This window comes from Sinocyclocheilus rhinocerous, unplaced genomic scaffold, assembly GCF_001515625.1.
Source record: "Sinocyclocheilus rhinocerous isolate Xijiao unplaced genomic scaffold, SAMN03320098_v1.1 scaffold1870, whole genome shotgun sequence".
Taxonomy (NCBI): domain Eukaryota; kingdom Metazoa; phylum Chordata; class Actinopteri; order Cypriniformes; family Cyprinidae; genus Sinocyclocheilus; species Sinocyclocheilus rhinocerous.
This window is the reverse complement of record NW_015664009.1, coordinates 292,033-308,360: the sequence shown is the minus strand read 5'-3', so window position 1 is coordinate 308,360 and position 16,328 is coordinate 292,033. Positions and strand designations below refer to the sequence as shown.

Here is a 16,328-nt window from a genome sequence, read left to right as displayed (position 1 = left end):
TTTTTTTTGCTATTTATTGTCATTTTCACTGTAGCCTACTAAAAACATAATTAAAATATTAATTGAAGTTGTAAACATAAGTTGTAAACCTGCCATGATTTGTTAATTTCCTTATAAAATCAGTTACTTTTTTACTCATATTAAATCACCCAAAAACATTCCCATCATCTGTCCAAGAGGGGGCAGTATAGGACTTCTAGTCAGCAGAACAGCCTACGACTATGAAAGAGCGTTTGAAATGAGGCCAAAGATCTACAGCTAATATGATCAGATCAAAAAAATCAAAACATGAGATCAGAGGAGCACAGGACACTGCATTAACCAGCGTTATGGTCAGAAATTACGTGAAGATCAGAGTGAAGAATCAGAGTGAGTGGAAGCAGATGGGAATTAAATGACCACCGTTTTATTTACAGAAGAAAAAGGAAGAACAAAATCAATTTGAAAAAGCACTTTATGAAGAGCTTAAGGACAGGCAGAATATCTACCATACCTGTGTTTGTTCTTTAAGAAAATCAGGTAGCTGAAATTCACCCTTAAAGACCTGGGAAAACAGAGAGCCGGTTTTAGAGACTATCACACTGTGTGCAAACACAGGAACTAACGTTACAGTCTTTCCACACAAATCAAAGGTCACTGCTCATTCATTACACAGTCCAAGCTCAAATTCTTCCCTTTTCTGTTTTTATTTCTCCACCTGAAGCTATTCTAATCTCTGAAAACATCCTTCTGAACAGCGTCGATACAAACGGTTTTCTACTGTATGCCTCCAGAAAGCAGTAATGGCCAAATGAAAAGTCTGGCGCTGAACGGAAAACAGAGTCCTCTTATGTGAACCGCTCTCTCGCGCTGCTAGGAGGATATTGTGTGACAATTCCCAGGGTGTCTTAACTTCACAAAATTCACGAGCTCTATCCAGGGATGAAAGAAAGAGTGAAAGACTGTGAGAATAAAAAGAGAGCTAGACTGAATGCTGGTATGAGAAGCAGCCAGTACGTCTGTTCCAGAGAGAATGACAATCTCCAATTAAAACTCATCCAGCTGATCTCATTTCCTGGCTTTCTAAGCTTAGAAAAGTGCGAATGAGGAGCTCAAGTATTTGGGGAATGTTTGCGTGCCATAGGAAAGAAGCGCTGACCTGATGAGAAGCCAGACAACTTGGAGATTGAGCCATTATTTCAAAACTCTTTCCGCTGCGGCAGGTCTAGACCGTGAGAAACCTGAAGCTTGAGCTCTTTATCCACTACTGCTGGGGCTGTCAGTTACTGTAGCTCTATGAAGGTGTTTTTCTTTTAAACTCGATTCATTTGTGCAGGACCGCTTGTTCAGCCAAAAATGTATTTATTCATGAATAAATAAACTCTTATAAACCAGTTATTTTCAGTGAATCAAAAACATTCAGCATGACTAAGGTAGTCTGATTCATGTTCACTGACTCTTACGAATCAGTTATTTTAAGTGAATCAAAAAATATACAGTACAAACTGTGTAGTCTGATTCATGAATAAATGACTCAAATCAGTTCTTTTAAGAGAATCAAAAATTATACAGTACAAACTGTGTAGTCTGATTCATGAATAAATGACTCTTACGAACCAGTTCTTTTTAGTGAAAAAAAATACAGTATAAACTATGTAGTCTGATTCATGAATAAATTACTCTTACGAATCAGTTCTTTTAAGTTATTTAAAAAATACATAGTACAAATTGTGCAGTCTGATTCTGAAGCAAAAAAAAAACAAAGAAATATACCCAAATTAATCAGAATCTCTTCGAACAGAGCTGAATTAAGAGCCTGTGAATCAGAATCAAAACAGGGAATCTGTATGGATACTCAGCCTTATTACACAATCAGATGGACATTTGCCATTAGGTTGCGTCTTTGTCTTGTCTTTTTGCTTTTACTCAGTGTCACATAAAAAAATAGTCCAACTTACAGTCAAAAAAAAGTATCCGGTTCCATTTCATTGCTCTCCATCTTTTTTCTTTTTCAACACAACTGTGATTCTTATGCCGGTGGGTGTAGAAGGAAGCGAGTTCGTTTGGGGTTAGTTTGAGTCGAGTTGGCTAGCCAAACTTGCGTTTCAGAGCCTGAGTGGAATTCATTTGCAATGAGAAAGGCGTAAATATTTCCCATTTCGTAATAATCTATCACTCGTCCAAGACTGTTAGCCACACTAAATCCTGTGAATATTGCACTAGAGGTGGGGATTCGTAAGTCATATCACTATGGCTAGAGAACAAACAATGGTTAGGAGAAAGACTCACATGTTTTGGCTGTGACTAGATCTGGTTCATTCATTTTGAATAACAAAGAACAAATGAATGAGTAGGATCTGCAGAACTCAAAAGTTTAAAAAAAGTATATTTTATCTTATCACGACTCCAAATACTCATTCATATCCCCGTAAAAACAAGTGTCTGACAAGCAGGTCTGTATTTGCTGCAATGACGTATCTGGTTCTCTATGTTGGATATAACAGCAATAAATTTGTTTGGCTCGTTACTGCTGTGAAGTGAATTTTTCAGTGCTGATGTAACTGAAGCTATCCTGTAGCTATCAGCACGGGCTGCTCACTGAATAGTAGGTTTGACTCCTATAAATATACGGAGCAAGAAAATGAATCATCTGAATGATGTAATAATTGGCAAATATGAAAGGAAAAAATATTATGTTAAGAAAAACTCATGCTGGAAAAAAAACTCAATGTTGTTTCAAGACATATGTCTTTGGGTAAAAGTTTGAAAAAAAGCCATAAAAGCAGTCCATATGATGTGTTCACTATATTACAACCCTTCTGAAGCCTTTTGATAGCTTTATGTTTGGAACAGACTGCCTAACAGAGTGCATTGTGCCTAGCATATTTTTTGTTCCACAGAATTAAATTCAAGGTATAGCGCCGTTAAAAACTTTGTGGTCAGCAAGATTTTTGTTATTTTTAAAAAAATGAATACTTTTACACAGCAAAGATGCATTACATTGATCAAAAGTGACAGTAATGTCATTTATAATATAGTGAACTTCCTATGCATCAAATAATCCGGACAAAATGGTTTTGTTTTGCGATGTTTTCTACATGATAATAAGAAATGTTTCTTAAAAACAAATCAACATCTTAAAGGGTTAGTTCACCCAAAAATGAAAATTCTGTCATTATTTACTCACCCTCGTGTTGTTCCAAACCCGTAAGACCTTCGTTCATCTTCGGAACACAATTTAAGATATTTTTGATTAAATCTGAGGGCTCTCTGACCCGCCCATAGACAGCAAGGTAACTACCACGTTCAAGGTCCAGAAAAGTACCAAGATGATCGACAAAGTAGTCCGTGTGACATCAGTGGTTCAACTGTAAAGTTACGAAGCTACGAGAATACTTTTTTGCACAAAGAAAACAAAAATAACGAAAAATAATTCCGCATTTTCATCTCTACTGCATCACTTTGGACGCGAGTTCATGACAGTACCATGACACGCCATGAACGTGGTAGTTACCTTGCTGTCTATGGGAGGGTCAGAGAGCCCTCATATTTAATCAAAAATATCTTAAATTGTGTTCCGAAGATGAACAAAGGTCTTACGTGTTTCGAACAACACGAGGGTGAGTAATTAATGACAGAATTTTCATTTTTGGGTGAAATAACCCTTTAAAGTTATTTCTGAAGGATCATGTGACATTGAAGACTGGAGTAACAACTGCTGGAAATGTAGCTTTGTATCACAGGAATAAATTACATTTTAAAATATATTATCATAGGAAACAATACTTGTAAATAGTAATATTATTTAACAATTTGACTTTACTTTTGATCAAATAAATGTAGCCTTGGTGAGCATAAGAGACTACTTTTTTACATGTATAGTTTCTTCTACTTTTATATAAATTACATTACCTTTGTTGTTATCTAATGCCCACTTAAAGCTACTGTTTAACAACACGATGAAAGAGCCAGGGTTTATTCGGCCTAAATGATTGGTGAAGTCCTGCATACTGTACATCACCAGAGAAAAGTCTGTCATTTCACCAGAAGATTGTCATTTTGATTAAAAATTACAAATTCAATTTAAATTAAAATTTTTTTTTTACTTATTTAGAGACAATAGCACAGAACTTTAATATCAGTTATTGTCATAGCATGAAAATAATTATCAGCTTAAGGTCTTTTGCACACTGAGTCCGAAATTCTCGTCTGAAATTTTCGCACGTTAAAAAATAAATACAACCTCACGTTGTGTCAAATCACGTTTACACACTGCCTCCGAAACTTTCATCCGTCATAAAAAAATTCGGATCAGGTTCGATCTTCTGCATTTTCGCATCCTTAACAAGCATTTTGATAGGAAAGGATGACGAATACGAAAAAAGCATACGAACATTTCAGACTCAGTGTGCAAGGACCTTTACTGTATAGGTTTGATATCACTGCATCCTTACAACAAACTAAATTAACAGCCCTAAAGTAAACAAATCACTTTAATTTAAGGATCAGCACCAAAAGAGGTGGAAATAGCAAAGGAAATTGTCTTTCCTTTCCCCCTTATGTACAGACATGTATAAAGAGCTTATAGTGTAATGGCTCAGACACAGTAGGGTGGTCTGGTTAATCCCTAATGGTAGCTCAGACTGCTGTCAGCAATGAGAGGTGGCGAGCAGACAGAGATGTTGACAGATCTATGCAGCTGACTATGCCTCATCCTCGGGTGGAGGAAGCGCCGGCCCTGATCTCCCAGCAGCACATCCAGAATCACCTGCTGTAGCCTCTGACGAGAGACGCAGCCGAGCGAGGAAGAAACCGCAGAAGAGCTGGTGCTCACTGTTCCATATCACAGAAATAGCAAAAGCTATTCATCAAAGATGAATTCAACTGCGGTAGGACAGTCATACACCAACAGCTCCTCTAATGCAGGACGACACTGCTGACTCAATGTGTTAACACACACATCAGACACACAGGGCTTTACCCCCGTACCATGACTCATGACTCTTTCACACCTTCTCTCACCTTGGGCAGAACTAGACGCGCAGGAAAGGGTCGTTTAACACTATTACACACTAGATTCAACTCTGGGTAAAAACTTATAATAGCTTACGCATTAAACTTTAGATTGCAACTCCCACACAATTTGTGATATGAACCTGAATGATAACCAATGTTGTTGTCATTAACTAAAACTATTAAAAATCAAATCAGTAATTAACAAAAGCTAATAAGCTAACAATAGCTGAAATAAAAACAATCTAAATATTAGATGAAAAACTTAAAACTTAACTTATATTTTGTATTTTTAAAATAAATACGTTTAGGTACTAAAACTACTTATCTTAAAAAAAGTTTATTTTCAAATAAATTAAAGCTAAATAGAAATATTAAAACAAGACTAATAAAAATTAGCACATAAAATTACTAAAATAAACTAAAATTAAAAAGCTAAATTTAAAATATTAAAAAATACTATAATTGTATATAAATAATACTGAAATACCTTAAATCATGAGCTGTAACATTTTCTGTGTATTAAAAAATATATTAAAATTGTAGGTGTTAGATAAGCCAGTTGTTATTTTCATGTTATGGCCTATAAATTATCATATTTATAGATTTATATGACAAAAAGTGAATTTTGTAATTACAACATTATAATGTACAGTATGAAAAATTGATATTTGCAAAATTGAACAGTGTTAAATAAGGTAAGCAACTGCTGGCGACATGCTTTGGCAAGAATCACACATTTTCTTCTGAAAATCTTGTTATATAAAGTGTTACACAATTTTAAATCATTCACATGACCTCCTTTTCTGGTAAACAAACTTCCAAATTATTCTGGCCTCTAATACAGTTAAGCACGACCATTTCCACATAATGCCACTAGCAGCACTGTTGAAACCGATTTATTGATCTTAATATCAATTTCCCAACATGAATCATAACGAAGCTGCAAAGTCACTTAATAGGCATCGATTGTGGCTTTGGACAGGATTCAAAATGTACTAATTCACAGGAGACCGATGACAGACAATTAAAGGGTGGAAAAGCAAGACTGTCACTTACTCTCTGCATCCTGCAATGTATAGAAGCTTTTGTGAAGAGCAACAATGTGGGCCGGGAAGAGTCGAACTGTTGTCGAAAAACACTGAAACTCACAGATGTCTTGATAAGATAATGTCACTGAAACTTGGACAACTATATACATCTGTCCTCATGTTACTGCTGTCCTACATAGTTTAGGTAGATCATGTTGAATCTGCCTGAACAAACCAGATGGAAGCAAGATAAGCAAAGGCCACCAACAAAGCATTTTTCAAAGCCTTTACAGCTAAGACGATACATGAGATGGCTATAGAAGCAGTTGACAGGAAGTCCATTAAAATAAAATTCAAGTTTTTTTGTCCTTTAGTCTATGTATATTAGCATTGAAGCCATTTATAGAGTCTTTAACAGCTGTTTTTACTCCTTTCTTGTTTACTCTTGGCATGACCGCACAGTTCAAGATTACCGTGACCTGGTAAAAATGTCAACCGGACCAAAATTCACAGGCTCCAGTAGAAATACAAAAGTGTTCCTTGTACCTTGCAAGCATTGAATTACGCTAATCTGCTTATTTTTCACTAAACGGTAAGACAATGGACATGTGATAGTGCTACCTTCATTATGCCAAATTAGTCTGGAGTGCTCAGATCAATATTACCATCTAGTAAAGCCTCATTACTTAATTGTAGAAATGGTGCATTACTGCCACAAGAAATTAGGTCTAAGTTTAATTACCACAAAACACAGGCATTTAAAAGTGCAATGATACTGAGAATGGGTTACACTGCCTTTCAACTTGTTGCTGATGTTTAATGGCATACATGGGTTCTTAAAGGAACAGTTCACTGAAAATGAAAACTCTGTCATCATTTTCTCACCCATAAAATGGGGGCAATAAAATGAACCCCATTGAATTCCAGTGATATCTTCGACCTCATTGACTTTTATTTTAAAGGCAAAAACAGCTGAAACATTATTCGAAACATTATATAAATCTTTTTATAGATTTATTTATTATTCTTATTTTATGTTCCACAGAAAGAATAAAGCCATAGAGGTCTGAAACAACATGATGAGTAAATGATAACAATTTTAATTTTGGGTGAACTGTCTCTTTTAAGACTCAATGACGTCACTTAACAAACAAAGTTTGGAGCTTTATATTTTTCAAAATATCACATATTAAATGCTCATTATTTATGAGTGCAATAGCATTTAGATGCCCTCAAAGCTAACAGACAGACTTAAAGCCGCAAAACTCTCATTTTGATTTAATCGGGTCTTAAAGGGATAGTTCACCCAAAAATGAAAATTCTGTCATTAATTACTCACCCTCATGTCGTTCCAAACCCGTAAGACCTTCGTTCATCTTTGGAACACAAATCAAAGTGTCATGAAACCCCAGACTACTTTTTCTGAGATTTTAGCAGAGGTGTTTGTGTTGCACATCATAGAAGACAATGTTAGCATCCGATAATTTTAACTGTTGGAGAAAATGGGTTAATTTTAAGCTTTTTGCGCAATTTTCATCTTCCGGGTTTAAAATCTACATTGTGTTGACGTCACAATTTGTGATGTGGCAATGGACTATAGTACATCGATGACGCGTGGGTGTCTATTAAATTATTCATGAGACTGCGTGTTTTTGTCCTATGAGAAGATGCTTCGCTTAATTATTCACAACAGCATGTGTTGATTTGCGATGACAAACACTTCAGATTGTGAGATCTCGCACATTAACAGAGAGAAAAGTTCATGGATCGAAGAAGAATGTTTGTTTTTGCACTCGGGTAATTTAAAATAAATGTGCTTTTTTTTTCAAATGGACCCGATAAGACCCGAATTCTTTTAAACTATCCTGAATGTGTACTTGCACGTTTGCGTTAAGTGAGGAACGCACATAGAAAAGGAGCATACGTTTGTAACCTCGTCAATAGAAATCCATCTTATAGATATGAGATCCATCAGGAATTCTTTTTTTGTGTGCAGAAGCCTTTCGACGGAGATTAGGTTGCAGACAACACTAGCGAAGCCATAAAAATAATTTATGCACGTCGGGTTCGGGCAAGAAGTGATTCGGGTTGATTCGGGTCGAGTACAGATTTTAGGACCCGAGAAGACCTCTACCCTCCACTCGCAGCACACCACGCCCACTTTTTTAGCGTTTTTTAAAACTGTGGTGAGAACTAACCAGTGCTGAAATGGGGGGTTTCATGACCCTTTAAGATATTTTTGATGAAATCTGAGAGCTTTCTGACCCTAGACTACGAGCTACGAGAATACTTTTTGTGCGCAAAGAAAACAAAAATAACGACTTTATTCAACAATTTCTTCTCTTCCGTGTCAGTCTTAGACACGCATTCACGACAGTACCACGACTGACACAGAAGAGAAGAAACTGTTGAATAAAGACGTCATTTTTTTTTCTTCGCGCACAAAAAGTATTCTCGTAGCTTCATAAAATTACGGTTGAACCACTGATGTCACATGGACTATTTTAATGATGTCCTTCCTACCTTTCTGGGCCTTGAACATGGTAGTTTCCTTATAGTCTATGGAGGGACAGAAAGCTCTCGGATTTCATCAAAAATATCTTCATTTGTGTTCCGAAAATGAACGAAGGTCTTACGGGTTTGAAACGACATGAGGGTGAGTAATTAATGACATCATTTTCATTTTTGGGAGAACTAACCCTTTAACAAGGAACTTTATAAAAGTAATAAAGTAGTAGTAAAAACGCTTAGAAAGTTGGCCTGTCTCAGGTATTTGATATTGTAACTGATGCAACGTTGAGTAATCTTTGAAGTTAAATGCAACACAAATATTTGGTTTGCCTCGAATCCGCCTCAAAACAAAGAGGACAAAACCATGCATGTTAATGGCAGAGCAGCCGCAAAATTCATCAAATCTTACCAGACCTCAGCTGTAACCCTGAGTTCGTGAGGTCTCTTCTACAGACCTGCACCATGACTCTGCAACATAGCAGCTTTTTCTCTGATGAGCTGGAGTCTTGCAGTTCGCCTCTGTTTCCAAGGAAACCTCACTATTGAGAGGCTTGCGACTTCAAAGCCATTTCCACAGCTATCCAGATACTGTACAGAAATGGCATGGAGACTTGCATTCAAAGCATATTATAAAAAGCCACAACGGCCTGCTTACAGCAAGGACATCATGTGAAAGAGACCAAGTGTATCTAGAGCCAAATTAATCAAAAACACAGATGGTCGCTGTGGGAAAATGAAGTATTCAAGTAATGTACAAGCCTAAACGCTCCTCTCACACTGAGGGTTCTCTCATTTTGAAACACTCCAGGCAGTTGTTTTATATGCAAATATTTGCAGTAGGAAGAGCATTTTGAGTAATTTTATAGTCGATTGCTCTAACACTTATAATGAGCGATCAATTTCTGTACATTTAACTAACCCTATTTATCTAAACACCACTTTTTTTTAGCATTTCACATGTTCGAGGTGATACATGGTGATAGTTGGAGTCTGTTGTGTATGATTGCTGATAGCGATCTGACAAGCGACAGAATTTCTTGGGCACTTCTCACTTTTGTTCCACATAAGCAGATCCTCATCCGGTGGGATGCACTACTGTAACAAGAAGCAAATATACCAATACGAATCACAATAGTGCCACATTTGGATGCTCCTGTAAGAATAAACCATCACCTCTCATCAGCTCAAAGTTGTATCCATAATGTCACCAACTGCATTTAGTTGTTCCCGTGAGATTTGGGTGAGAGATTCAATGTGAAAGAACACGTCATTGTTGCCTATGGCAGAAAAATCAATTTGCGAGTAATTTGAGTGGTGTTTTCACTAGTCAACTAGCTATTTTCAAAACGAGTTTAGAATTTAAAATGCTATTTTAATTTTTAAGATCAGTTTGGTTGTAAAACGGTGGTGGTGACTCCCTAAATTTTTAATGGTATGCATGAATTGATGTTTGTAAAATTTTTTACCTTGAAATATACACTACTGTTTAAAAGTTTGGGGTCAGTAAGATTTTTAAAAATAAATTCATACTTTTATTTCGTAAGGACACAATAAATTGATCAAAAGAGACATTAAATACATTTATAATGTCTTATAAATGCTGTTCTTTTGAACTTTACTACTGATCAAATAATCTAGAAAAACATGCATCACAGTTTCCACAAAAATATGAATCAGTTTTCAACAGTGATAATTACGAAATGAAATCAGCATATTATAATAATGTCTGAAAGATCATGCAACACTGAAGACTGGAGTAATGGCTGCTGATTTTGCCATCATAGGAATAAAGTACATTTTAAAATATATTAAAATAGAAAACAGTTGTTTTAAATTGTAAAATATTATTTATAAATAAAATATGAATTATGTAAAAGTTTTTCCAAACCATACATTTCACACGGCACATTACATTTTTAAAAGATTTCCCTTTTCTTTATTGTGGAAGCTCTTATTTGTCATTGACCCACATGCTTAGTCCGCTTCAATTTCAGCAATCCAAGGCATGAAAATGCAAGAGGAGCAAATTAAAGGCCTACTGACCTATTATGACAGCACTATAATACTTAAAGCACAGAGAAACCCTGCGTTTAATGGAACTTCTCAAGCACAGCTTGCTTCTCAGACTTCAAAAGTAGAGTCACAGCACAGTTCACAAATTGTAATGCACATGCTCTGTGTTACGGCCTGTCTGCATCGCACACCTTGTGAGCAGATCTTAGATCTTCGCTGTTGTGTGTGTGTCATACTTCATGTCGAAGGAGGGAGGGGGGAGGCTTAACGGCTGATCCATGCAGCTGTGTTTGATCCAGGGGAAGTACACATTAATACGCAGCAGATGTGTTTCTCCCTATGTTTCTCTCTCACACACACAGCCTTGAGTCAAAAAGATCTGGCTGTTGAAGGAAAGGGACTACAACAATAGCTTTTCAAAAGAATGCTGAATGAAATCCGGACTGCTGCGTAGGGTACAAGCATGCACAAAACTGGCCAAAATATGCAGTAACACAAACAAATGCAAGAAAGATTAAATACAATACAGCTACAAACAAACAACACACTCATGCGCCTAGTTTTAAAAGCTCCCTCTTCCATTTTGGAACAAAACATCAAACATTCATGCTTTGTCCAACTTGCAGAATTTTCTAGTTGAATAATTGTTCTTTTAAAACAAAAAAGATTGCAGGGTTTCGGTGAGAAGAACGGCATAAGTTTTATTAAACAAGCGAAACATATGGAACTGACAGAGATTGGCGCCAATTGAATCGCTGAGAGTGATATGTCCAAAAAAAGCAGCAATTGCTCAACTAAGAGGAATCTTCTGTGTGTGGGAAAGAGGGAACAACTGTCATGGAAAGCAAAGCGCAACTGCAGAATAGTTCAAGGTTGACAAACGCTTCAGACTGTCATAGCAGACATGGAGTATTAAAGGGACAGTTCACCGAAAACTCACTCTCATGTTGTTCCAAAGCTGTATGGCTTTCTTTTGTGGAACACAAAATAAGATATTTTGAAGAATGTTTTGACCTTATAATGAAAAACTACATTGGATCCTACTGATTTTCAATTAGGGCTGGGGGATATGGGCAAAAAAGATATCAATTTTTTTTTTCGTATCAGTCGATAATTATCACGATAAATTTCAAATCTTTATTTCTTTCAAGTTTAAAGACAGTTTTCTAGGTATTTGAATGAAAAAGAGTAGTCTAAATACAGTGCCGTGAAAAGGTTTTTGCCCCCTTCCTGTTTTTATTACAGAATATTTGCCCAAAAGTCTTGGGGATAAACAAGATATTTTTTGGCAAATGTGAGACAAGCCTTTGTGTTCTTTTTGGTCAGCAATGGCTTTTGCCTTGGAACTCTCCCATGGATGCTGTTTTTGCCCAGTCTCTTTCTTATTGTTGAATCATGAACACTGACCTTAATTGAGGCAAGTGAGGCCTGCAGTTCTTTAGATGTTGTTCTGGGTTCTTTTATGACCTCCTGGATGAGTCATCGTTGCGCTCTTGGAGTAATTTTGGTTGGGCGGACACTCCTGGGAAGGTTCACCACTGTTCCAAGTTTTCTCCATTTGTGGATAATGGCTCTGACCGTGGTTCGCTGGAGTCCCAAAGCCTTAGAAATGGCTTTATAATATAACCCTTTCTAGACTGATACATGTCAACTATTTTGTTTCTCATCTGTTCTTGAATTTCTTTAGGTCGTGGCATGATGTGTTGCTCTTTAAGCATGCTTCACGTTGTCATACAGGTTCTATTTGTGATTTCTTGATTCAACAGGTCTGGCAGTAATCAGGCCTGAATGTGGCTAGTGAAATTTAACTCAGCTTTCTAAAAGAATGTGGTTAATCACAGTTCTTTCATGATTTAACAGGAGGGGGCAATTCATTTTTCACGTAGGGCCAGGTAGGTTTGGACAGCTTTATTCCCTTAAATATAATCATCATCTAAAAACTGCATTTTGTATTTACTTGCATTATCTTTGTGTAATATTAAAACTATTTTGATGATCTGAATCTTTTAACTGTGACAAATATGCAAAAAATAAAAAAAACAGGAAGGTTGCAAAAACCTTTTCACGGCACTGTACATTTAGCATAAATGCACGAATGCTATAGCTTAGTCATAAAAAATACTGAAATTATATTCCCCTACTACTTTAATACATTTAATACAAGCCTACATTAATAATATAATAAAATTCAATACGAATATCCCACATTTCTGCCACAATACCATGGTGCAATTAGTATTAATACAGTAAATCCAATTTAAATGATGGCGATTTGTAGATTGAAAGCCTTCTGACTGTATCGTTGCACAGTGTTTCTGCTGTTTGTCAGCGCGGTTTCATCTGGCTTTAAGCTAGTTTAAATCACAGAGTCATTTGTGTTCTGACTGAATTCTGACTCGCGAATTCTCATCATAAACAACAAAGCGCAGATGTATTTGCTATGTAAGTATAAGAGATTTATTAATCATACTGTGTAGACAGCTTCACTGATTATAATGGGAATGTTTTTTTAAAGTGCATATACTCACGCTAGCCTGAAGTCAGTTATGATGTTCTTTGGTAATGTAAATGTTCTTTGCTCATTTTCTGTAGCTGCTTTTTGAATAACTGAGGAAATGTAAGCATTATTAGTAACTTACAATGTTTCTATTGTTATCATGTTAAATACAAATTCAGTCATATTAAAAACATTAGGCTTCTTTTAGCCTTACGCTGGAGTTGGTTCACGTTCCTGCAATGAAACTAAGTAAATAAATAATTAAATAAATTTGCACGATAATATTATATATCGGTGATCTCACAGGCTGACGATACGATGACATGACAATTGAGCATATCGCCCAGCACTACGCTGTTTAGTGCTCGTGTGACCGAAACTCATTAGTGAGTAAACTCATTTGCTCTAGTGAGCTTGCACCACGCTGCCGTTTAAACTTTGAGCCGAACGGATAAACGCTCCGTGCTGCACGGTTCAAATGCGTAGCGCTGTTTCATTGTGCTTTTGCCGCACAAACATTGTATCGAACATGAATCAAATTCTTGTTAGCATTTTATTGAGGAAAATTAAATCGCGACAATTATAGTTTGTTTTATTGCCCAGCCCTACTTTCAATGTATGGGAAAAACATTTAAATATCTTCTTCTATGTTTCACATCTATGTTTCACAGAAGAAAGAAAGTCATGACAATTCATTTATGGGTGAACTATTACTATAAAAAAAACTTTCGAATTGGATTTCGAGACGTTCTGACCACAAATACATTCCTACAGCTGAGAAAAGGGCAACCGGGATGAAGTTGTGGCCAGAAAACATTGCGCAGCCGTGTCAATGCCACTGATATTTTTCCAAGGATAGGAATCTGACATGGCTTTTCCCCTCAAACTCTCGGAGCTGGACTGGCACATTGATAGAGCTCGACAGGGGCCTCTTTCTGACCTTAGAGGAAAAAATGCCCCACTTTTCACTGTGACTGTGGTTTGCTGCTCAAGTAGCATAAAAATGCTTTCCACCAGAGTCAGCACTCCATCAAGTCATGCAATTTTCCAAAGTTCTGTTATGTTTCAACATGGAAAAACGCTAATAGGATGAAGCTTTATATCAGGCCTTTCATAGTGAATGACAAGCCCACCTTGAGTGGCATGGCATCCATTATATAGTAAGGAACAGGGACACTGCTACAACCAGAAATGTTTTCCTGTAACTCACAGCACCTCGAAACCTGTCTGCTTGAGGAACACGTAGAGCCTGGAGCCATTTTGATCAATCTTAAAGGCTCTTACGGGGTTTTAAACACATTTTATATTCTTTTTTCCCCTATGGTTTAGCATATGATTTCGTCATTAACCACTGCAAATGGATAGAAGCTGTGAGAGCATGGTGTAATACTGCTGATGTAAGAACTGAGCCTAAATTCTCTTTATTAAAATTAGACTTCCAGTCTGAACGAGAAGAAAGGGACACTATAAGGTAATATTTCTGTCATGTGACCATCATTTTGAGCTATCGATGATAAAGTGAGCGAGCAGCTATAACTTCTCTTGAACTATCATCATAGACTGAATTAGCATCCAAATTGTCTTGATCTTTAGCTCAGTAAACAAGGGAGAAAAAGGAATTACACAAAGTATTGAGATTAATGGGAAATAAATGGTTGGTCAATTCACAAGCTCGGCTTGTAATAGAATGTACATTTATTAAGGTTTGACAGCGGTAAGCTGGGTCTATATAAACCAGTGAACCATGAATCATTAGCAATCAATAACTTCAGAGAAATTATGATGGAGAGATGGATTCAATGAGTGTCAATCAATGTATGGTCCTTTATAAAGAACACCCACTTCATCTAAATAATGTGGGACTCTATAAACTAAACAAAATGACTGAAATTTATTTGTATTATCCTTCATTAAGGAAAAATTTCTTATTTGAGATGGGTGATGTGAGATTTCTAGTGTCTACCTAGGAGTAGATCTATAATAATAATAATAATAATAATAATAATGTAAAGTGTAATAATAATAATAATAATAATAATAATAATAATAATAATAATAATAATAATAATAATAATAATAATAATAATAATAATAATAATAATAATAATAATAATAATGTAAAGTGTAAAATATAATATATAAATACACACACACCCTTGTATTTTTTTAATAAACGCATGCAGACCTCACAGTTTTTCACTAAATAAAACAGAAAAAGATAAATATTTAATATTATTTTTTATATTATTTTTATGGATCAATACAACAATCCATAAATAATAAACAGTAATTTTTCTATTTTTATATATCTATATCAATAAATGTCAACAAATACAGTATATTGTCAATATTTGTTATATTGCACAGTCCTGTCCCTCAGTCTCAATCTAATAATTTGAAACCTATAAACAGCAGGTCTTTTCGATAAGCATTGCTTCAAAGTCTAAGAGAGACAACAGAACCTATTGGAGCTGTAATAGCTCACATACAGATTCTCTGATCTGAATAACCGTCCTGCGCTAATCCCAGAGGTGCACCCATTTCACACATGGAGCTGCTCGCCCCTGCAGGATGTGTGGAATGTAAATGGCTTTTTAATACTTGGATTAAAAAGTAAAAAGCACAAAAGCTAAGCGACACCAAATCCTCTGATCCCAGTCTCATAACATACAGCCTAGCTTGAGGAACACTTTTAACCTACATAATGTGGCTATGTGTCCGATACATATCTGACCTGATAACATCAGCAAGATGATTTACTAGCGGATGGAGGAAAATGAGGTCGAGGTGCATTAAGGTACAAATGAATAAGATATTTAGTGGAGATGCTCACTCTTCTAGTGTTATCCAGGACAGGTTTGACAGCGGTAAGCTGGGTCTATATAAACCAGTGAACCATGAATCATTAGCAATCAATAACTTCAGAGAAATTATGATGGAGAGATGGATTCAATGAGTGTCAATCAATGTATGGTCCTTTATAAAGAACACCCACTTCATCTAAATAATGTGGGACTCTATAAACTAAACAAAATGACTGAAATTTATTTGTATTATCCTTCATTAAGGAAAAATTTCTTATTTGAGATGGGTGATGTGAGATTTCTAGTGTCTACCTAGGAGTAGATCTATAATAATAATAATAATAATAATAATAATGTAAAGTGTAAAATATAATTAAAAATATTTTTAAGCATTTTACATTTTACAATATTATTATTATTTTAATTAGAATATTGTAATAATAATAATAATATTGTAAAATGTCAAATATAATTTAAAAA

At 35.7% G+C, this 16,328-nt stretch overlaps 1 protein-coding gene across 2 annotated transcripts in view; it reads right to left on the bottom strand.

Moving 5' to 3' along the window:
- tpst1 (tyrosylprotein sulfotransferase 1) overlaps positions 1–16,328 on the bottom strand; it is a 54,309-nt gene that overhangs the window by 2,248 nt on the left and 35,733 nt on the right. Inside the window, exon 4 of one of the 2 annotated variants that reach the window (XM_016539502.1) lies at positions 494–544. The exons of the other annotated variant lie outside the window; for it this stretch is intronic. Coding sequence (XP_016394988.1) covers positions 494–544 — 51 coding nt within the window. The remainder of the gene's footprint in view (positions 1–493; positions 545–16,328) is intronic. 2 annotated transcript variants of the gene reach the window in all.